This window comes from Sitophilus oryzae, unplaced genomic scaffold (genome assembly GCF_002938485.1).
Source record: "Sitophilus oryzae breed Bouriz unplaced genomic scaffold, Soryzae_2.0 scaffold_1974_pilon_pilon, whole genome shotgun sequence".
NCBI classification, from domain to species: Eukaryota; Metazoa; Arthropoda; class Insecta; order Coleoptera; family Curculionidae; genus Sitophilus; species Sitophilus oryzae.
The window spans coordinates 2,360,211-2,375,315 of record NW_022146695.1 but is presented as its reverse complement, the minus strand read 5'-3'; the positions used below and the strand labels follow the sequence as shown (position 1 = coordinate 2,375,315).

Below are 15,105 nucleotides of genomic sequence, written 5' to 3'. Positions count from 1 at the left end.
AGTATCAGTAGAGGTCACCATCCAAAAGCTCATATTTATGTTTCATGAAAAGATTTAAGCATTTTAAGTGATAAAAAGGTCACTAGATTAAATGACGCCTGAATGTATTACTCACCTGTAAAATATTCTCCAAACTCCTGTTCCATCTTTAAGGCCCTCTCGAATGTTTTCTTGGCCTGGTCTTCCGTCATTCGCTTGTTCATTTCCCTAAAATATCAGAAAATGTTTAAAAAGTCATTCCATTATGACTAAAGAAAAAGAGAGTGTAACTTGGCGGTTTTGAATGATGACAGTAACTCTTCAAGCCAGCTAGATCCTAAAGCTATTAATTATCAGATTATATCTTACATTATAGATTCCATTGATTTTGGTTTGATGAATATTGCTATGGGGTACAATTGGGCCACCTGAAGTCTCTTGATGGCGTTGCCGCTCACGTCTAATATACAATGTTTGCCCTAAAAATAAATGTTCAAAATATTAGTCCGCAGAATACAGACACTGAGATAAGCCGAGAAAAGACCAGACGAATGTCACCATGGTTTCAGCGCGAACGAATGGTTTCCATCTTAGATCGAAGATCAACGAAAAATGCGAGCCGCCGGAGCCGCGAATGATTGGAAACGTTGCGGTGTGGACGTATCGGTAAAAATGCAGGAAGTGGAAAGAATTGGAATAATGGAAATGTCACCGATAATGGAAATGTAGATTCGTTGATATGTGTCAAACCATTCGGTGCGAATGGGTAGCAATGCAATGGTGCGAATGGTTGCAATGCGAACGAATGCGAAAGAATGGTAACATTCGTCAAGTCCGTTCTTGGCTTTAGATTCTATACCTATAGAATTGGGCAACTTACCTTTTCTGCAACTTCTCTGACAGACGCAACTGAAGTACCATACAAATTGTCATTATATTGTCCGGCTTCTATAAATAGATGATTCTGGATATCTTTCTCCATTTGTTCTCTGGACGCTACGAAATGGTAGTCTCTACCGTCCACTTCGTATTCTCTTTTTGGTCTTGTAGTATCTAAAAATGATTAATTAATTTTAATACATGAATGATATGTTTCCGTGTTGAATACTGTAATGTTTCTACAGTATGTCCCTGGATTGTCTTTACAAGAGCAAAAACTTTTTTATTTATTACATTGTGAGAAAAATTTTTCATAAAAATTTTTGCTTGTTCTAAAATGATTCATTCCGTTTATACTTTTCAAAATTTCCATACCGTTGTCATTAAAATATAGTTTTTTCCAAGTCCTAAAAATCAAAACGCGTTTCTATGGTAATATAGTTTCGATTTCATTCTTTGATAACCCTGATAGACATAGATAATATACTATTTTGATAGAATTTTTAATTAACGTCATATTTTTTGCTGTTTTAAATGCTAAAGAAGCACAAAATTTATTTAGTTCAATGCTACGGAAAGGGCGATAATAGTTATTGGAACATGTGGTACTTTAACAACAGCAAAAATATGAAGTTAATCAGAATGAATAATAACGATCTAAAATATAAAAGAATTAGCGTTTTGATTTTTAGGACTTTTTGAGACTCAGAAAAAAATCAACTATATTTTCATGCTTTTTTTTAATTTTCTCTATAACGGTATGGAAATTTGAAAAAGAATAAACGGTTAGAAGAATACATTTTTCTCAAAATGTCAACAATAAAAAAGCTTTTCTTGTTGTAAAGACAACAATTCAGGGGGAACATACTGTATATCTCTAAATAATAAGAGATAGAAATACCAGTTGAATTAGGAGACTAAGCTAGAGTAAACGCCACGAATGTTTGGGAGTGATTCATCGCTTGATGAAGTTAGAATCGACACGCACGCTATCATTTTTACATTAAAAACGTAATTTTTTACCGCAGACGTAGGTTTTTAAAGCCCGGTCTAATCATCTGCCTGCGCTCCTCCTACTTATTCTAAAATGTTAGCGTGATTGACAAAGACGATAATATATCGCGTTTCTTTGATTGATTCGTTTTTGTGCGTCAGTCCATTGGGGTGCTTGCAGTGCGACCAATGGGGCATTCCATTTTATATTTATAACCAAATTATGTTTTGACAAGACTTTGACAGTTAAAACAACAAATTACAACAGATTATATATTGATTATTATATGACTTGAAACACCACGGCACTGGGATTAAGTTTTATGTGACCTTGAACAGATTAGTTCACATGGTAGCGACCGATGAATCACTCCCAAAAATTCGTGGCGTTTACTATATCAAGAATGATCGAAATAGTTGGCAATATTGTGTTAGTGGATTTTACTTTGAATAAAAAGATTATTAGGCTTAGCTATTGTAGGCGTGTAGTAGACGTCAATTTGTAACATTTCCTTTTATCATTTTAAACTTTAGGTACTGCTATCAATATATGTAATATTAATTTAACCACAAGGTTTAGAATAGCCTGTAAAAAGGTAAGAGGATTTTACTGATACTTACGAGGAACACAACTGCCAAACTTCTCGGGAAACTCCGAAATTAAATCGTCATTTATCCGATCCTTGAGAGGTCCCAAAATAATGACGGGTCTAGTGTACTGTATCTGGATCTGTTGTACCGGCTCGTAAGACAATACACATTCCTCGTTGCCTGAAATAAAACAGTGATAAGCCACGATCGTACTATGTCCCAGCTATCGCCCTTCCTCAAGTTAGCTTTTCTAAAAGCCAAAACGGCATCTCTAAGTCGTAAAAGTAGTCTACTGTTCTTAAAATATCTCTAATTGGAAAAATAATAAAAACTGTCATGTAACACAACACGAAGGATTAAAAAATAAATAATCGTACAAGTCGTCTATAAAAGAAGCCACAAGAATCCAACTGTCAATAAGAGAGAGACAAACATGGGAAGATAACAGAGAAGTAGAAAGAGAGAGAGAGAGTAAAAAGAGATGACGTCACAAAACAAAACAAATTAAATTGCAAATTTGCAAATTAAAGATAAAGTGAAAATTGTATTAGTCAAAAATAAGATTTAAAATACTACTAAGGCTGTCAGTCATTCACCATAGATTATTATGAAGCAGTGTGAACTAGTAAATCTGCATAAAATAATGTATTACTTTTTTATACTTGTAACATAAATAGTTATTGTTTATACAAGACGATAAAATGGTATTTTATAATGCAATTTTATCGTCGTGTATAAAACAACATTTTTTTCCATAGCGAGTTACGTTTTAAAAAATATTCAGAAATTATTATTTCAAGGAATCTATTACGAGTAGAAAAAATATTGTGCTGGGTTGGCGTTGGTTTCTATGTAATTTGACAAATAAATAAAGCTGTCTCTTTAGTTGTCAGTTTTGAGTCGATATTTTTTAATTCTCTTTCGTGTCGATTGCTGATTGAATTGGAGCCAGAAATGGCTCAAAACGAAATAAGTAAATTACCAACAGATATTCAGACTGAGGCGACAAACGCGATATCCAAACTACTTTCATTTAAATCCCGAATAACTTATGAAAAGGAATACAAAAATTTTCAAAAATGGAAGCAATTAAAAAACGTGCAAAAAGAAATAAAGTTTTTAACCTATCCTCGCTGCTGTATCATTTAATCTACCCTTGCGGTTAAAGTACTATTTTATCTACTATTTTTGATAGATATAAGGCAATTTTAACAGTTGCTATGGAAAAAAATTAGGAAATAGATTTGTTTGTCCAGAAACATTCTATAATTAGTGTTTATTTACACATTCTATTATTGTGTGTTTTATGTCAATTTTTAATACATGACGTCTAGATCGAGATTAACCTTGCCAAAATTATCATCGATTGTCATTCCCCAGCCGTCTTTGACGCCGTCTTTTTTCGATCATACGGTATTTGATGTGATTATGAATGTCACACAAATAAAACTTTTGACACTTTATCGATCGTTATCAAAGGAGTGACTTTTTTAAGCAACTAGTGAATCATTTATCTTATGAAATCAAAACTCTTTCAAAACGTCAAGGGATTATGATATGTTTTAAAATTTATATAAATAAAAATGCTGAAAATTATTAGAACCATTGATTGTTGCATATTTTAATTATGATCTGACTGACAGCCAACTAAGTTGAGCTAAGTTATCTAGAATGTATCTAAATGCAGTAAAAAAAAGACAATGTCTCTAGAAACAAACCAATGGGAACTCTATTTATAATAATGTATGCAGTTTAAAACATTCTTCTTCTACGTTAAGTGATCCTATATCAGGTTCTAAATTTCGCAATGACAATTCGAGACTTCTACCAAAAAATCGTTGAATTTGATGAATAATCCACAATCCGGCAATAGCGTATAAGTGATAAAACACTAAAAAATAAATATCATGAAAATTCAACGCTTTTATTGAATATATATTTGTTCATCAAAATTGGTTATGTAAGGGCTCGAACTCACTGACGACCAGGGTCGCAACGACCTGGCCGTCGGCTGGCCGGATGTATTGCGTTTTTAGCTGCGGCCAGATGAACGACCAGTTTCAACAGAGTTGTCAAATCTAACGATTTTTTAAGTTTTACCAATTAGAAAATATTGTTTCAGAAATGTTAAAATATCTGAGTTAACTAAAAAGCGAAGTTGCTATTCACAACAAACAAAAAGCATTGTGTACGCGCGACCGACAAAAAGGGAGATATTCTGTTTCTTTTTTCTACTGATATGGCGCTGTTTGAAAAACGTTAAATTAAATATAATATTTAAAATACAGTTGTCCTCCTTGTACATGACTACAATACAACTAAAAAAACTAATTTAATAAAAAAAAAACAAGTGGTTGTAGAAAAACTTTAAATATTATTTTTCTTATTTTTTAACATCGAAACTCAAAGGTATAATAACAGGTATCATACCAACCATAAATAGAGTAGGTATGTCATATAAAAATGTTTTGAGTTTTTACTAGAATCGACCCTTGGTAAAAAAAAGGGATTAGATTTAAGTTTACCTTTGATCCAGTCTGTATACTATTTCTTTGGATTTTCTGAACGTGGGCAAAAACTACACTAAAACACTATATCTTATAGAAAATAAAATATTGTGCCTTGAATTTGAGGGATTTCATCTGAATATTAATTTGGAAGAAAACCGGCAACAAGCGGCAGAAAATAATAATATTTCCGTGCAGTCTTCTGGTCGCAACGACCAACGGACGGCCAGGACGTTAGTGTGCGCTATATCATTTAGGTAGCTGCGGCCTGGCCGGTGCAACCTGGTCGTCAGTGTGTTCGAGCCCTAACCAAGAAATATCCAAAAAATAAAAATAAATCACTATGTCGATGTTGCCGGATTGTGCTTGTTTTCTCTAAATACGAGGAAAGAGAATGAATAAAAATTATATGAAAAAAATTGATAGAAAGTATAATAAATTAAACAATTGTAGGTATATTTTATTCAAAGAATATAGTTTCTTATCCCTCGTATTCTGGAACTATATAAACAAGTCTAGTGACAGTTCAATGACGTGAATAGTTCTGTGTTCGTACATACTCCGTAAAATATACAATTCTCGGCGACCATGAATAATGAATTGTATGTTGCTAACTTGATTAAATAATAATAACAGAACATAAAATAACAATAACAAAAACAAAACAGCAAACAAAAATTACCAAATAATAAAAAAACTTCGCTACTTTTTTTCAGTAGATATATTTTTAAGTAGCTTTATTTATAAACTCAGATTTTGGCAGATTATTTAACTGTTAACAGTGTGTGTAACAGTTCTTGGGGTATAAAACAATGTGCCAAAAAGTTTAGTTGTTAGTAAAATTTATTTAGTATACGACATCAATATTTGTTTGTTATTTAGTCGTGGAGTGCTTGTTTTATTATTTTCTTTTTCGTATAACAATTTTAATGCCTAAGACATGCACTCCACTGATGCACAGCGTTACAACTGGTTTTACAAACCACTTCCCGGTAGACATTTTTAATAATGTCTGTCAAAAACGAAAAAATAAATAAAAATGAAGGTAGGCACCTTCAAGCCAACGAAAATAACCATGGTTAGATGTGAGTTAGTATGACAATGTTCAGCTAAAATAGGGATGTAGAAAATATATCGATATTCCAAGTTATTGATTTTAAAAATATATCGATAGTTTTTACCAATACTTTTTCTATTCAATGATATATTTTTTTCATATTAAAAAATCACTGAATGTAAAAAACATACTATTTTTAAGATCTGATGGATAATTTTTGAGTTTGTATCAAATTTAATATCGACATATTTTTATAAAATATCGATATCTTTTGTAAAATACGAACATCCCTAAGCGAAAAGACAAAGAGATAAAAATGAATTTGACGCGACTCAAATATCTAGTGCAAATCTCCGAAAAAAAATGAAATAAAAATAAAAAAAGGGTCTAGGTAAAGGAACGCGCCAAAAAAAGTGTCCGCCATGCATATCACAACACTAAAACTTACTAAATTCGTCTATATTGTCATTATTCTCCAGATATATTAGCGTTATCTCTTCCATGTAAGGGAGCTCAACACGATATAATATTTCACCTGTACTAGGAAACACAGAAAGAAGCCAAAAAAGAAAAAAATATATATAGTAAATGAAAACACCTCGGTCTGATGCAATTGTCGCAGTCGGACAAAATGAGCAAAAAGAGAGACAAATTTAAATGTGGACGGAAAATAAAACTTATACTGTACCTTCATTGCTGGCGTCTTCTTGGGTGTAGCAAAGCATGAACGCTGAAAAAGAAATCGCAATTCTATCAAACTGTATAAGAATTATTTTACAGGTTAACCGTTCAGTCAATACCTCCTAAAATACTAAAGCCTCAGTTGGATCAATGGATCTTTGCGTGCACGTCACAAAACTATGATTAACATCAAATCAATTCACTCTTTCTAACTTAAGCAAGACAATTCGAAGAAACACTGAACGTATGCCTTCATAATTATCCGATATACGGTCGGAGCTAAAGTTATGTGTAAGACAAGGAAAACCCCTAGCCAAGGATCACTCAAGTTTCTTTTCTAAACATTTAAAGTCAATGCCGGCCTTTGAATAAGAAGACTAAGGAAGGAGCATAATGCTATCCATGTATTCGTGCATGGTGGGCGGAAAAAGCACTCTAGGGTGGGGATCCTTGACAGTTCTGTTTGACGATTCATTTGACACATTTGAATTTGATTTGAAATTTTGTGGATTTGTCAGTCTTTACGGAGCTTATTTTATGTTATTTATTATTTATTCTACTACTGATAGTTGTATAAAGGTAGTAAATCTATATGGAAATTGTGGCAGAACTTAAATTAACAGTGACACTATCGCGATTTATCGAAAAAGACTTTAAAATAGTTTGGTTGTGTAGCGTGCGGTAGATCTCGGCAAAAATTGAGTGAAATAATGGAACAACTTTTCGCTAGTAAGTTACTATATAATATACATAAGTGTAGTAAACCGATCATTTATGAAATTCACTTAAATTAACTAAATTATATATTTTTCTTGCATTTTAGCTTTTATTTATTACTTGTCAAAGATTAGATGTCAAAGAATTTAGATACGTTAATTTGATTTACCTGCTTCAGTAGCGTATGTTTGTGTTAATAAATAATACTTATTATAACTTATCTATTTTTATTAGAATTATATATTTTTATAACAATTTTAATAACTACCAACATTTATTCACAACGTAAAATAAAACAACAAATTATTGAGTCTACCCCACGTCTACCTTACATCATAGTTTTACATTTTTTAAATAAAATTAGAACGACACTGATAAACCGGAATTTAAGTCGGCCATATTTGAGGCCCATCGCGGTGTACCTAAGATTTTTGATATGCTCCTTCCTTAGTCTTCTTATTCAAAGATGCCGGCGAACGCAAAAATAAATCGATTATTTATTTTCGGGTTCTCGTTTTAAAAGAAATGTACTAAATTTAGTATATTTTTTTTTAATAAAGGTACACTGGGTGTTCACTTCATACTAACTTCATTTGCATTGTAATTTCTTGTTTTTATTTTATAAGGGATCCAAGAACTAAGAACTACATCCTACTAAAAAAAGACAGCTTTTCCTTTATGATTTCCTAAAAAAAGTAACTTGTACTACAATTTAGTACATTTTGAAACGTGCGTACATCTGTAAAACCCTGGCAGCATCCATACATGACATTTTTGTCATTCGGTGTTTATGTTTATGATTTTGTCATTTTGCAAAAAGTTAGGGAAAGTTGTTTTTGGTTGTTTTGTACCTTTATTTTCCTTGTACATCGTTTATTGCCACTAGCTTTTGTGAAAACTTTTTGTGATTCAATCAATTTTTGAACAACAGTTCTTTCCAAAATTTATTTTTCGTGATTCGTTAATATAATTCAACATTAACATGCCAGGAAAACGTTTAAATTCTCAAGCACGTATCCTTGTTGGAAATCTTATCTCTTATTTTACGTCTGAAAAAGAGAATAAGGGACCACTAATTTCCCTGAATGCTGTCCAAGAGGTAAATATATATTTTGATTTATAAAAATACAAGTGCCTAACTAATAAATTTACAGAGAGTCGCTGATGCCTTGAAGATCAGTTTAAGAACGGTTTCAAGCATTAAAATTGAGCTACCCTCAACACCGGGAAAGAACAGACCTCGAAAAAAATATAAAACTCAAGACTTGAATGAAGGTTTGAAGATGGAGGTTCGCAACTTATTTTACTGAACTATTTTATTAAATTTTTATTTTCAGAGAAACAAGTTACAATTAATAAACTAAACGAGGAGTTGCGTTGAAGAGAAATTGTTGACATAAGTTATTATACATTTTTCAAATTTTTTAATTTAAATACTATCCATGCTACTTTTTAAACAAAAAATTGTACTCATCCAAGTTACTTGTAAAATTAATAAATTATTTTTCATTTTCATTAAATTTATTATTCGTTGAAGGTATTATTTAATAAAATATTTAGATTTTTGTTTTAACCTACTTGTATAATACTAATTTGGGTAAAATCTTGTAAAGTTAGATATCTAATACTGTATAGAACTTGATTTCAATATATTAGTTAACTCAATATTTCGATCACCAGTTATTGTCCTCTTGTAACAACTATCCTATTGAATTATACTGTATAGGCATAATATTGTTCTGTATTTTCCCCTTTTTTGTGACCTTTTTCCATAAATAATTATATATTCTAATTTAAAAACGTCCAAAAAGTTTACAAACATTTTGGAAAATAAATTATATTATTTCTTTTAAGAATGAAATAAAACGCCGCTGGCACTGGTGGTAGTTTGACGACTGATTGATTCGTAGGACGTTAGGTGACATCAAATTATGACATGCACGCAAAGATCCATTGATCCAACCGTACAAAGAAAGAACGTGATAACTACTAGCCGTCCATGGAAATAACAAGTGTAATATCTACTAGTGATGACGTCAGAAGCACGGAGGCCTTAATTTTTACGGAGGTACTAGTTGTGTTGGGTCTCCCAAAAAAGTTGGTGATATTATAAAATTTACAGAAACATAACCTACAATATCACAGGGTATTATATATGTTATATAATCGTATAATAATATAAACGTATTTTTTGCACTATATTTGATATATAAAAGTTACTTTAAAATACACGAATTAATTGTCAATGATACCCTAGTTATTTCGAAGGCATAATATATGGTAAAGTCTGTCCAATCAGTCATGAAAGATATTGACTTCTTGACAGAAGAAATTTGAAAAAAAAAGACACAAAACAACTGTCACTGTTGTGTACTCTTGTTGGACACAGACTTTACTTAAAATCAATTAATTTTGCATAAACTAGAAACAAAGGCATCTCTGATTTGAAGCAAGCAGAATGGTTTTAGCAAAGGGTCTGTGTATATTGGGAAATAAACAAGCTATTCTAGGATTCTAAGCAAAAAATGTTAAAAAGAAAAAAATATACTTACTAGAAGATGTTTTTTCGTTGCCATTAGATTGCTTGTCAGAATAAGGTGCTTCTAAAGGTAAAATAAAATAAAAATAAAAAATAAAATCTAATTAAAAAAGCTTTAGATTTTTAGGAATATTTTGTAGAAAAAATAAAAAAAAGAGAATCAACTGAAAACAGAAGGAATTCTATGAACATTGACAACATAAATAAATAATAGTTGATTTCTGTTAACAGAAAATTGAAGGAATTAGGGAAAACTTACGTTCTTGGTCAGAACCATCCTCGGATTTTTCATCTTTGCTTTTCATGAATGGGAATTTTCTACTGAATGAGAAGTTTTTCTTTTTCCTATCTAATGTAGATTGCTAAAAAGAAAGAATTAAGTATTTAAATAATTGTACTAGCACTTCAAAAAATTGATTTGGTTAAATATAAATAATAAATAAGACTAATATACATGTGACTTTTTTTGTTTGTACATAAGTTATATTGATAAATACAATATAATAATAAATGAAGGAAGTTTCTTGACGTTTAAACGTGAGAAATAGTTCTTTTTTATAGATTTGTTGTATGTAGTGTTTTGTTTAAGGCGGCCCATACATTATCAAACAAGTTGCGCAACAAAACGTTGCGTTGCACAAATGCATTACCCATGCACTTGGTAAGATTTTGATCAAACTTTTTATTAAAAGTGGTGCATTGTTCGAGAAACAATCATGTCCTGAATTCCCATTGCGTCAATTATTATCATACATACCCTAGATGATGTCGATGATACCAAAAAACGAAAAAGAAACCACATAATTTGGATGAAAGAACTAAAATATTGCACAACGAAGCTCAACACACACAAACACTACACAACTCGTTGCGCAACAGCCTGTGTTGCGCAATTTGTTTGATAATGTATGGGCCGCTTAACAGACACCTTTGTTTTGTAATATCACAAATTTTTTTTCATAATATTTTGAAGTAATCATTTGTCACTACAATTTTAAAAATATATAATTTCACGCTTATATAAAATAAACTACTTTGAAAAACAAATGACAAGACACATCTACCACTGTCAAGGATTTTGCCACTGGACAGACTATGGACTGAAACAGACTCATTTGAATAGTAAATGAACCCGCTATAACAGTTTCAAAGTGATATGGGTATTGAAGAGGTTTAAAAGAAAAAAATAGCTTCAAAAACGTTGTGGTTTCTTTTTAGAAGTATTCTCAACATACCCAATACGTTTCATGGTTTAACCACATTTTCAAATTGTCTTACCTTTTCGAGTATGTTAGGCGAATGACCTTGAAATTTGACAGACCTATCTCTTGCCCTCTGTTTCCTCTCCCATCGCCTCTTGCTGGGCACTATGCCCATCCCTTGTTCGTCACCCGTCGGAAGTACTCTTCTGGCTTGCCACCATTCGTCATCACTGGCGTTGGTGACGTGGAGAATGTCGCCATATTGGAAGGCCAATCCCCGAGATGGCAGACCGTCGTCCTTCATCGGATCATAGTCAAAGAGAGCTCTAGAAAATTTATAAATCGTTATTTAAATAAAAAAACTTATTTTTAGTATAAATTAGTAGTATTTTCTGTAAAACATGTAATCAAAATTGAATAGAGATGATTTCATAATAGATATTCGGATATAATGTCCCCCACCTCTTATCTTAGCCTATCTATCTTATCTGCTGAGATAGTAAAGGACGATAAGTTTCAAGAAATCATGTTTTAATGCATGTGAAGCTTAAAAAGACCGATCAAAAATGATTTAAATAATTAATAGGTTATTTTGTTCGTATTGTTGCGGAAACGTGTGGACTCGACCTAACCTAACTATATGTCCCGCCCCCAGATGACCTTAATATCCCATTAAAGAATAGACACCGTAATGATTCATTCGAACGTTCGAGAAGAATCGAGTTCCACTGGAATGGAGTAGTACATACGAAAACATTCGAAACCTTCTCTATGCACCTAATGATCTATGCATTATTCGAGAAATATTTAGCTGTGGGTATAAAATCCGACGGTTGAAGAGGACAGAAATAAATAGACGAGTACAGTTATCGCGCTAAATTCAAAATAAATTCTTTCTAGATAAATAGTTATAAATAGCTTGTATATAGTTCTTTAAGTCTGTTTTAATCGTTATTGTTTGTTACTTAGTGTAAATAAATTGTGTTTAAATAAATCGTGGTTTTCTATCCACACGGAACCGAAGAAAAACGTAACAGTATGGTTGGCAATACATTTAAGACATTCGAATAATTATCTTCTGTTATCACTAGTGTCAAAACAAACCAAAAATTAAGTAATATGATTAATTTTTTGACAATATTTAAATTCGTTTTCCATAATAATGTGAGCTTATTCAAAACATTATGCAAACAACAATTTTATTCAATAAAAAATAAAGCAGAATCTGCTGGCGGAAGGAATTGATATATTACTAGTAATTTTTTTTGCGAGGAACATTGTTTGTTGGCCGGAAGGGATTGTTTGAAGGATATCCAAATAGGATTTTTTTAACAAGCGTTCCATTGAAAAACTACTTTTCCTATTTCGCAACGCTGATAATGGATGGGATATGAAAAACCTATTAGGCAGAAACCTGTCGTTGGAAAAAAGGAAAATAACTTGTCTTAATTGGTTCTTTTATAGAAAACCCAATATATCTACAAGTTATCATAATATAAATCAAAGGACTAATTATCCGTTTTTCTTGATAAAATAATAAATACTTACTTATTAGATTATTGTAGGTAAAAAGTCCATAAACTAATGTCGATTTTGAAAATAGCTACTTAACTGGCACTAGAAAATTGCCATGGCGACACTAGCCATCTTGATTGGCATTTTATTGAAAAATCTCTTTTTATTCAAAATCTGAGCCAGATAGGTATAGGAAACCCTAATACAGTTTGAAAGAGCATTTAAAGCTGATTCGACATATTTAAAAAAAGACATAGTGTTGTATTTGAAATAACGAAGTTTTTATGTAAAATAAATATTTAAAATAGACCAGCAATTTTTGATACCCCTGTATGCATTGAAAGAAGCAATCAAATTGTTTAGTAAAATTTATTTCTCTGGCTTAAAAGTTAGCACAAGAATTAATTCTGAAATGTAATGTACAGGGTGTTGACAACCTTTTTTATTATAACATGCATATTTGAATATCTTTAAATATCTTAAAAATCAAAGCTTTTAAACATATTAAATCCTTATAATAAACGCCTTATTTTATGTCGAAGAATCCAAAAATTAAATAAAATACCGAGTGTTCCATAAAAAATTATAACTTTGGTATGGATCTTAGTTCTGACATACTCTGTACATTTTAAAATTATTTTAAATTATGCACATGGCCTCTCCACATATACCCATAATTTTTTTTGTTTCTACATCTTTCCGTTTTCGTATAATCAACCGAGGCGAATGAGGTGCGCCACCCTGAATATGTTAACGTTCAAATTAACTGCTAATTTAATTTTAATCATTATTACTAATTGATGTTTAATTTAACTAATCAACTAATGAACATTAAACTATACAATTTAACTGGTAGATTGCTTCGGCATTCTTGCCTATTCTCGTCTATAAAGAGATTATAAATAGAATTTCATGTGAAAGGCAAAATTTAGAATTGTTTATTTAGACTGTATGTGGTAATTAAGGCAACAGATGCGGCTTACTTCTATTCTTTCCCGCCTTAAATTAACCAGAAGCTGGATTTTAGGTTGTACAAACAAATTAATATGATTGTAAAATGCTTTTATTACGTGGGATAGATAAAGAACTCTTTTAGTTTTAGTTAGAAGTCTAATATTGAAATAATTTTTGTTGCTTTTTTATCTTCTTAAAAATTTACAAATTTCGATTTTGGTATTCAATACAACTATAGTGTTCAACAAGGAAAAGTAATACTTACATAGTTACAGCGTATTTTCATCCTGGCGTTCAAAACAAGGTTAGAAATTGAACGTAATCGAAGTAACTTTTAGACAATAGAGAATCACAATTTTGAGCACTTGACACGTAATACTTTGACGATTATTTGTAAATACTGTGAATCGGGAAGTAACAAACTATGGAACAATATAAGTCCATATAAAAGTACAATTTGCCTTAAATTTATACTTCATACTTTTTTTACTTTTCTTCTTCTTTTTTTTCTTTTCCCTTGAACTTTTTTTTTCAATTTCAAGATTTAATTACGTCTCGTGATACTTTATTTGTTTATTTCTTACCGAGTCCTAATTTTCCCTATAGCTTGTAAATTTTTAAGTGCAAGTTAGAAACACTTGCAGTTTTGGTAAAAATAAGTGGAACTGAGTTGGTGTTCGACAGTGGTCGCGCTATTAGAACTCTGAATTGAAAAACCGATATCCCGAAATCCATTAGAAACAATAATTGATTGTAGTTTTTTTCAAAAAATTTCTGCTATATTTTCTTCGCAGACTGTATATCTATCTTTATAAATAAAAAAGTTATATGATTGCTGAAAATTGCTATGCACTAAAAGTAAATGGATTTTTTTTTAAATTTTTGTATAAAAAAGGCCTATCGAATTTTGTTATCTAAACATCTTGTAAAAGATCCGAACTTCAAAATAAAAAAGTTTCAATATCTAAAGTGGTTCTTAAGTTATGGCGCGTTATGTGTTAAAAAGTTGAGTTTTTAAATTATCGCGATTACTGACGTTTTCTGGTTATAAAAAAATGGACACCCTAACGAATTCCGTTTCAGATGCTCAGAAACATATCTAATGATTTTATCTATATAGTTTTATATAATTAATAATATCTAATTATTAATAAATTATCTAGTTATCTATAATTAATTTTCGAAAAAAGTCTTTTAAAAATAAGCGGTTTGGGATCGTGAGTTTACTTTACTTGATAGGGAAAAGCGTACGGGAGAAATGTGGCAACGCCGCAACAGCACACCGTCGCATTTCTCTCACTCCCACTTAATAAGATCCCTATGCCATTTACTTCCACACTTGTAAATACCGACCCAAAAGTAAGAGTTGCCAGCACGGTATATTTTTAATACATATTCAATAATTAAGAAAACTTTCAAGTTAAATCCATTTACTTCTCATCTCGTTTTCATGAGTCTTATGTAAAACAAATTTAAATATAATCAAAAAAT

The 15,105-nt window shown here is 31.2% G+C and overlaps 1 protein-coding gene across 11 annotated transcripts in view; it reads right to left on the bottom strand.

The window, feature by feature from the left end:
- The window catches only part of LOC115883641 (disks large 1 tumor suppressor protein), a 1,010,644-nt gene that overhangs the window by 1,391 nt on the left and 994,148 nt on the right, over window positions 1-15,105 (bottom strand). For 6 of the 11 annotated variants that reach the window (XM_030902027.1, XM_030902024.1, XM_030902020.1 and 3 more), the window contains 9 exons: window positions 11,222-11,471; window positions 10,203-10,305; window positions 9,957-10,007; window positions 6,695-6,736; window positions 6,455-6,541; window positions 2,473-2,622; window positions 860-1,032; window positions 349-458; window positions 116-207 (listed from right to left, as the gene is read on the bottom strand). In XM_030902027.1, the coding sequence (XP_030757887.1) occupies window positions 116-207; window positions 349-458; window positions 860-1,032; window positions 2,473-2,622; window positions 6,455-6,541; window positions 6,695-6,736; window positions 9,957-10,007; window positions 10,203-10,305; window positions 11,222-11,471 (1,058 nt within the window). The remainder of the gene's footprint in view (window positions 1-115; window positions 208-348; window positions 459-859; window positions 1,033-2,472; window positions 2,623-6,454; window positions 6,542-6,694; window positions 6,737-9,956; window positions 10,008-10,202; window positions 10,306-11,221; window positions 11,472-15,105) is intronic. The other 5 variants (XM_030902022.1, XM_030902021.1, XM_030902026.1 and 2 more) reach the window with 3 other exon arrangements.